At 36.1% G+C, this 8,421-nt stretch overlaps 1 protein-coding gene and 1 pseudogene across 1 annotated transcript; both read left to right on the top strand.

The window, feature by feature from the left end:
* Positions 1-3,829: 3,829 nt before the first annotated feature.
* On the top strand, positions 3,830-5,160 carry LOC21405685 (transcriptional elongation regulator MINIYO). The gene is made up of 2 exons (XM_010104706.2): positions 3,830-4,120; positions 4,271-5,160. Exons 1-2 carry the CDS (start codon positions 3,884-3,886, stop codon positions 4,937-4,939), a joined length of 906 nt encoding a protein of 301 aa, XP_010103008.1. The 5' UTR covers positions 3,830-3,883; the 3' UTR covers positions 4,940-5,160.
* LOC21405684 overlaps positions 4,945-8,421 on the top strand; it is a 13,790-nt pseudogene continuing 10,313 nt past the window's right edge.

Genomic DNA, 8,421 nt, shown 5'->3' with positions numbered 1-8,421 from the left:
ATAACTAAAAATCCCCAAATTCCATTCAATTCCAACAATAACTGTTCAAACTCGAACCCTAACTCAAAATTATTCAAATCTAACCAAAATCAAACTTTCTCAAGCTTAAAATCCGAATCAAAGAGTGGGTTTCAAAGGGTTTTACCTCAAATCAGTTGCTCGAGCTTCGTCTCCCTCAATTTTTCTGTTTTTCGTTTTTTTTTCTGAGATTTTCGGCCAAACTGCCGAGAGAGAGAGAGAGGGAGAGAGAAACCCGGAAAGAGAGAGCAAGGGAGAGAGAGGACGCCGGCGGGAGGAAGCCCGGAGAGAGAGGTGGCCGGCGGTGGAAGAAAATGGAGAAAGAGAGAGAGAGAGAGAGGTTGTGCGTGGGAGAACCAGAGAAGAAGAAGAAGAAAAAAAAGAAAAGGAAAGAAAGAGAGAGAGGGGGGGCTGGGCGCACGGGAAGGAAATGGGGGGAAAAGAAAAGAAAAAAAAAGAAAAAGAAAAAGAAAAGAAAAGGAAAAAGAAAAAAGAAAAATGAAAAAAAGGAAAATGTATTAAATTTAAGTGTGTTTTCCAAAAATCTTTGGGGTGTAATTATAAATATTGAAAATGACTTAAAGTCCCTTAATTAATTATGAAAATCAAATTAGACACACTAATAATCCACATTTTAGCATAATTAAACATGTTTAATTCTAAAGGGCGTTACATTACATATACTAATACATGATTCAATCAATAAATATCAAAATCACATTAAAAATGTAATGTACAAAGAAATTGTGCAAAATATTAAACAATAACATAAACTACTGTATGATAACACACATAATTACATTTTATTTATATGATTAAAATACCTTAGTACCAATAATCTACATGTATGTTGAATAAAATTGTTTAGTCATGTAATAAATAACCACTTACTATTTCTAACAATTAGGAAAAATGACAACTCCTATTCGAGCACTACGACCAAATGAAGTCTACAGCACTATCAGAGTCAGAATTTCCATATTATGGACAAATAATGACTTCACCACCGGACGTTTAATAAGTTTGGATTGTATCTTAGTTGATGAAGAGAGGTAATAATTTTTATAAAAACTATATTATATAATATTTGATTCAATATTTAACATTACACAATGACTAACTTTCTTACATTTTAACCATTCAACATGAAGCGATTCAAGGATCGATCCGAGCAAAAGATTCAGATATCATTTCAGAAAAAATTCAACTTGGTAATATATATGACATCAGCAATTTCTTTGTTACTCAGAACAAGCCAACATACAAAATCGTGCCACACATTGTAATGCTCCAGTTTGCACGAGCAACTTCTTTCACTCTAATTACAGACGAACCACCGCCAATCCCATTCCACAAGTTCTATTTCATTGAATTTGATTAGCTACAACAAAGAGTTAACACCATTGAAATTTTAAGTGGTAACACAAATAATTTACCCTAATTGATAAAAAATTATTATTAATCACTCAATACACATTGATAACAAGTTTTATGCATTTTATATAAGATGTTATTGGAGTCATTACAAGTGTCCAAGCAATTGAACAAGCAAACATTGGTAGTAGATCAACATCGCGACGCACTATTGTCATACAAAACATAAGGTAAATATATTTCAAACACCTTTTATCACTCCTTTATTACTAAACATTACGATTCTAAGATATCTTTGCTATCTTATTCCTTTAACAGGAACGAACAACTATGAGTTACCTTATGGGGGCACAAAGCAGATCAATTTGATGAAAACATAATAAGATCTATTGGACCACCGACAGTAGCAGTCTTTGCTACAATGTCCGTCAAACAATATCTAGGTATGTTTTAAAAACTAAATTACAACAATTACAAACATAAACAGAATCCATATAGAAAAATACTAACTAATTAAATATCAATATCTCAGGCAATCCATATGTATCAAGTCCTGTAGCAACAACGTTTTATATTAATCCACATACTAGAGACAATAACGTTGAAGACAAGGTAATAAAACTAATACGGAATATGTTTTAGAAAAAAAAAGATACTATCCTTCTCCATATCTAAAAATTCATGTTATTCAATCATATAAATGCTTTTGCTTTTCTCTAAACAGATTTTCTCACCAAAGTCAGCAAATCGAATTCCTACCAGCATCAACAACATCTACACAGGTGATCGAAGAACAAAAAAGAGAAAATAGAAGAACACTCAATGAGCTAAACACATTAGATGCAGAAAACAATCAAGTTAGTATTACTTTATTTTTATATTCTTTTGTTAATCAAATTACTCAAACTAATAATGCCTCTTTATCCGTCTAGGGCACTAAATTCACAGTAAAGGCTGCGATAACTAGATTCACAACAGATCAAGAATGGTATTATAACTCCTGTCCCAGATATTATCGACAACTAAAGCAAACAAATCATGGTTGGTGGTGTGACAGTCACAGTCATCTAAACACAACACCGTCCCTATGGTAACAAAAAATACTAATAAATTATTACTAAAATTAATATACCATTATTAATTACAATAAATAAATAATTATATTAATAAATGATTATTACATATGTACAAGTACAGATTAAATGCAGAAATCTAAGATACTACTGGAATGTGAAAATCATCATATTTGGATGAGCAGCGCAAGCATTGATTAAGAAGCCCTATTCTGCACTAACAATTGATGAAGGTTTTATTGATCCATATATAATTCCACCAGCAATTGACCAATTAAAAGGACAAACAAAAATCTTCCAAATCTATTTCCAACAAAGAAGGACACAAATATCTATAGTCGTTTCTAAAATATTTGAAGATACTTAATCTGCACTGCCACCGCCATAGATACCGACTACCACAGCAATAGAACCAACATTGCCACTGCCACAGATGCCGACCACCACAGTAATACACCCAAAAACACTAGACCCAAAGAAACTAGCAACCAGGTATAGCATATTTACAAGTTAATATCAATTATTATTAAATATTATACTTTAACATTTATAATATGCATCTTAATCTTCTATTATGATACTAGCTCCGAATCAAGATCAGTAGAGCAATCCAGAAAAAGAACAAGAATCAAGTAATATCATTATCTCTAAATCTTTGAATAAATACTTTATATGATTAAAATTATTTAAATCTTCTAAAAATTAGCACTAATTTTTTTTTTTAAAATTTTTTTATTTTGCAGTTTTGAAGAAGCACAAAAAAAAAAAAGGAAAACACGCAATATAACATCTTACAAAAAGTTTTTGGTAGGCATATAATATATATATATATATATATGTATATACACACTAATACCGTACTTTTCTCTCAACATGTAATATCCTATACAAAGTTTTTTGTAAGCATGTAATATACATATGTCTATATATGTATATGTATATACACACTAATATCATACTTTTTTCTCACCATTTTACATAAATATACATATATATAAACTAATATTGCATTAAAAAAAGCATCAGACTTCCAATACAATAAAATATTTTTCCGCAGCAACGCGTGGGTACAAACTAGTATTTTTTATAAATTAGGAGATATTTTGAACTATTTTGAAAAATTAGAAGCATATTGAAACAAGGCTCATACTTTGAGCGTATTTTTAAAAATAATCCTAATTATTTCTTTAATTTTAATTGTCGTTTCCCATCTTTGTCGTTTCTAATCTTACATGTCGTTTCTAATCTTACATGTCGTTTCTAATCTTACATGTCGTTTTTGCCCCTCTACAAAAATCCGAGCCGCGCCATTCAAGCATTTCTTTCCCCCACCATAAATTTTCCCTTCTAGAGACGACGTTCAACCCACACTTGGCGAAGTTGCAGAGTAGAAGTCTCTCCTCGCCACCACCGCGAACATGGAGAAGAAGAAGAAGAAGCAAACCGCTCAACGAAACCCTAACACTTCTTCGCCACAGAAGACGAAGATGAACTTCGGAACCAGTGGCCTCCAGATAAGCGAAGACGAAGCCTCCCACTTGGTCGGTCGTATTGTGGAGAAAGGAATTTCAGATGAACCACCAACCAAACCCTACTTACCTCCTAATCCCACCGTTCTCCCTTTCCCCGTCGCTCGCCATCGCTCTCACGGCCCGGTAAGCCCCTCCCTCTTCTTCGGGGCCCTCGGTTGATTTGATTACCATTGAATTTGACCTTGTTTGGTTCCCGAGAAAGTGAAGAAAATTGGATTTTTTTTGGAGGATATTGAGTTCTCTCCGACTGATATGTATGTTTCGATTTTATAGCATTGGGCTCCAGTTGGTAGTAAAGCGAGTGCTGGTTATGGTGATGATCGTGATGAGGATGGTGGGTTAAGTGACGAAGATGATAGAGCTTTCATGGACGTTGATCCAATAGCGCCTTTTGCTAATCCTGTAGAGAGGAGGAAGAAGAAAGGCGTGGATTTTAGCAACTGGAGAGAGCTTGTAGCTGGTGAGAAGTCAGCCATGGCTGAGAAATTGGAAGGAAATGTGATACGCTCCTCAGCAAAAACTGAAAAACGAGAGAAAGATAGACAACCAATTGAAACCGTGAGTGAGAGTGAAGATAGTGAGGCTAGTTCTTTTGCAAAGATGGAGTTAGATTACTCAAATAATGACCATTTGTTGGAGATATTAAAGAAAAGGGAGACAAACTATTCAGCTTCAACTGTGGTTTCCCCCGGAACTGATTCAGGTCACAAGCAAGAAACCATGTCGCTTGAGAGTGAGATTGACGCTGAAAATCGAGCGCGATTACAGGGAATGTTGGCTGAGGAGATTGCAGAGGCACAAGCTGAGATAATGGAGAAGATGGACCCTGCATTGCTGAGGCTACTTAAGAAGAGGGGTCAAGAAAAATTGGAGAAGCAAAAATCCCTGGCTCGGATGTTATCGCCAATGCCGAAGGCGATAATGGACGGAATGAGAATGTAAAGGACATGAAAGATTTGTCTGTCTCTAAGAGTAAGGTGACTCATACGGAGACAAAAATGACCTCAAAGGAAATAAAGAGTGGACTTGACAATGGTGAGGCACGGAATCCAAGCCCAGCTAGTGGCAGTTTGTGGAGTACTTGGAGCGAGAGAGTCGAGGGTGTTAGAGGACTAAGATTTTCCTTGGACGGGACTATTGTTGAGAATGATCTTGTCCAAGTAGCAGACACCGGTAAGCCTGAATTAGTTAGTTTGTTTATATCGTTGGTATTGATCACATTCCGGTATTGGATTGTTATTAAAGGATTTATATCTGGATTATCATTAGGGTTTAGAGTGGTACTTTCAGACTTCCAGTAAAATGTATTTTTTATAATTGATTTCCGTATAAGTAATGTTATGGGATTTCCAAGATAATGCTGAAGCTTTGATAACCGAGTCTTGCTTAGTAAGAAAGTTCAGAGTAATCTCTGATTTATCCACGGTTTTGCGCTGAAACCAACACTATTCAGTCTGTTTCATTTAACACGGTTTTGAGTATCTCTTCTCGTCATATATTTCGTTCATCGTGTTGCGGAACGCGACTTCCTGCGGACTGAGGGAGATCCTGGTGCAGCAGGTTACACAATCAAAGAAGCAGTGGCACTAACTCGAAGTGTGGTCAGTTTACATTTTAGTTCTTGATTGCTCTAATTTTGTAGCATTGGTTGGTTTTTATAAGATTTTCCTGAAGTTAGACTTACATTTTGTAAGATTTTTGTAGATCGGTTTGTTGTTCACAGTCTTTTATGACCGGTTTTAGTTATCATCCTTTTGCTTATTTACTTTTGACTGTCTATCCTTTGGTTTCAGATTCCAGGACAACGTGCTCTTGCATTGCATATACTTTTAGCTATTCTTGATAAGGCAGTCCACAATATTTTCCAAGGTCAAGTTGGGTGTTCCATTGGAAATGATGATAAAGATAACAAATTTACCGATTGGGAGGCTATTTGGGCTTATGCACTTGGCCCTGAACCTGAGCTTGTTTTATCGCTTAGGTGAATAACTTCTTAATGTCTCCACTGCTAATTTGTTTATATCCTCCCATGACTTGGTCATCTCCCTTAATAGCTTATCCCTTGAGACTTGCTTGAGCCATAGGTCCTGCAATTTTAGCCGAACTGGATGTAAGGTTTTCTGATAAAGTAGTTAATCATGCGCATTTTGCTGGAATTTTTATCAAATTGTGGATCATAAAGAACAGCAACTTTATCCAATGATTTTTAGGGATATAAATTGTAATTACATTTGTAAGCAAAGTACCTATCGGGCTCTTTAACATTTCCTATAGATTTTTTCTCAAAAAAAAAAAAAAATACATTAATTTTTATTTTATTTTAGTTTATTATTATTATTATTATTATTATTATTTTTTTTTTGCATTTTAACTAATATTTCATTGTTTCGTAGGATATGTCTTGATGACAATCATAATTCTGTAGTTCTAGTTTGTGCCAAAGTCATTCAGTGCATATTAACATGTGATGTGAATGAAAGCTTCTTCAATTTCTCAGAGGTACTTCTTTTTCCTTGTTTGAATATATATGTTTATTTTTCCTTCTTTATCTACATTTGCTTAATTTATGTTTGACATATTTGTTTCCAGAAAATTACTCTCAAGGATATCTGTACTGCCCCTGTATTCCAGACTTGAGATTGATGTTGGTTTTCTCCGAGGTGGATTCTGGAAGTACAATGCTAAGTCTTCTAATGTTCTTACTCTTAACAACGATATTATCAACGATGAAACCGAAGGGAAAAATACAATACAGGATGATATCGTGGTCCTAATCCTAATATCAATCCGAACTATATTGAGGATAATTCCTAATTTGAATTTTGAATTTCAACACTCCCCCTCAAGCTGATTTGTATATGTTGAACAAACACAGCTTGTGACTCAGTTTCTCAAAACTTGTCCTTGGTAGGGCCTTAGTGAGGATGTCTGCCACTTGAGATTGAGTAGGGATGTAAGCCGGCTGCACAATGGACTTTTCTATTTTCTCTGCAATGAAATGTCGATCAATCTTGATATGCTTCGTTCTGTCATGATGTACTGGATTCTTTGCAATCCGTATAGCTGCTTGGTTATCACAAAGTAATCTGATAGGCTTCTCATTTAGTACCCCCATCTCACCAAGTAGTCTACGTATCCACATACCTTCACAAATACCCAGTGCTAGTGCTCTAAATTCGGCTTCTGCACTGCTCCTTGATACGACAGGCTGTTTCTTGCTCCTCCAAGTTACTAGATTTCCCCAAACATAGCAACAGTAGCCGGTGGTTGATCTTCTATCACTGACATCTCCTGCCCAATCTGCATCTGTGAAGACTTGAATATCTCTATTCTCTGATTTCTTATATAGTATCCCTTGTCCTGGAGTCATCTTGAGGTATCTTAGAATTCTGTACACTGCTTCCATGTGCTCCTCCATAGGATTATGCATGAATTGGCTTACCACACTTACTGGAAAAGCAATATCAGGTCTCGTGTGTGACAGATAGATGAGTCGTCCTACAAGTCTCTGATATCTCCCCCTGTCAACAGGTGTAGTGTCGTTCCCAGTCCCTAGCTTCTTTGCCGAGTCCATTGGTGTGGTTGTAGGTTTACAGCCAAGCATTCCTGTCTCCTTCAGTAGGTCTAGGACATATTTGCGTTGAGAGATAAATATTCCTTGTTTGGATCGGGCCACTTCCATTCCAAGGAAGTATTTAAGGTTACCTAGGTCTTTGATTTCAAACTCCTTAGCTAGAAACTCTTTTAATCTTACCAGTTCCTCCTCATGGTCTCCTGTTAGGATGATATCATCCACATAGACAATAAGAACTGCTATCTTTTTTTCGGTAGAGAACTTTACAAACAGTGTGTGATCTGCTTGACACTGAGTGTATCCATATCTAATTACTGACTTTGCAAACCTGTCAAACCAAGCTCGAGGAGACTGCTTGAGTCCATACAGTGACTTCTTGAGCTTGCATACCTTGTTGTTGCTGACGGTAGTTTCCAGTCCTGGAGGTATCTGCATGTAAACTTCTTCTTCCAAGTCACCATTCAAAAATGCATTCTTAACATCTAGTTGGTGCATCGGCCAATCTAGATTCGCAGCAAGTGAGAGAAGGACTCTGATGGTGTTCAACTTGGCCACTGGCGCAAACGTCTCTTGATAGTCTATCCCATAGGATTGAGTAAATCCCTTTGCAACTAGTCGGGCTTTTAGTCTTTCAATGCTTCCATCCGCATTATGTTTGACTGTGAATATCCACTTGCATCCGACTGGTTTCTTTTCACACGGAAGATCAGTTATTATCCATGTCCCATTCTTCTCCAACGCACTAAGTTCTTCACGGACTGCTTTTCTCCATTCTGAATCCTTGAGAGCCTCATAAATAGAATTAGGAATCTGCACACTATCAAGAGTTGACACAAAAGCTTGAAAAGCT

This window comes from Morus notabilis, unplaced genomic scaffold (assembly GCF_000414095.1).
Source record: "Morus notabilis unplaced genomic scaffold, ASM41409v2 Scaffold317, whole genome shotgun sequence".
Classification (NCBI taxonomy): Eukaryota; Viridiplantae; Streptophyta; class Magnoliopsida; order Rosales; family Moraceae; genus Morus; species Morus notabilis.
Note: the sequence above shows the minus strand (reverse complement) of the source record. Positions and strands in the feature narration are given on the sequence as shown.

Bases quoted from the DNA above. Each gene is read 5' to 3' on its own strand.
- LOC21405685 (XM_010104706.2), top strand. From the start codon at position 3,884: ATGGAGAAGAAGAAGAAGAAGCAAACCGCTCAACGAAACCCTAACACT. The intron at 4,121-4,270 runs GTAAGCCCCTCC...TCGATTTTATAG, and splicing joins GCCATCGCTCTCACGGCCCG to CATTGGGCTCCAGTTGGTAG.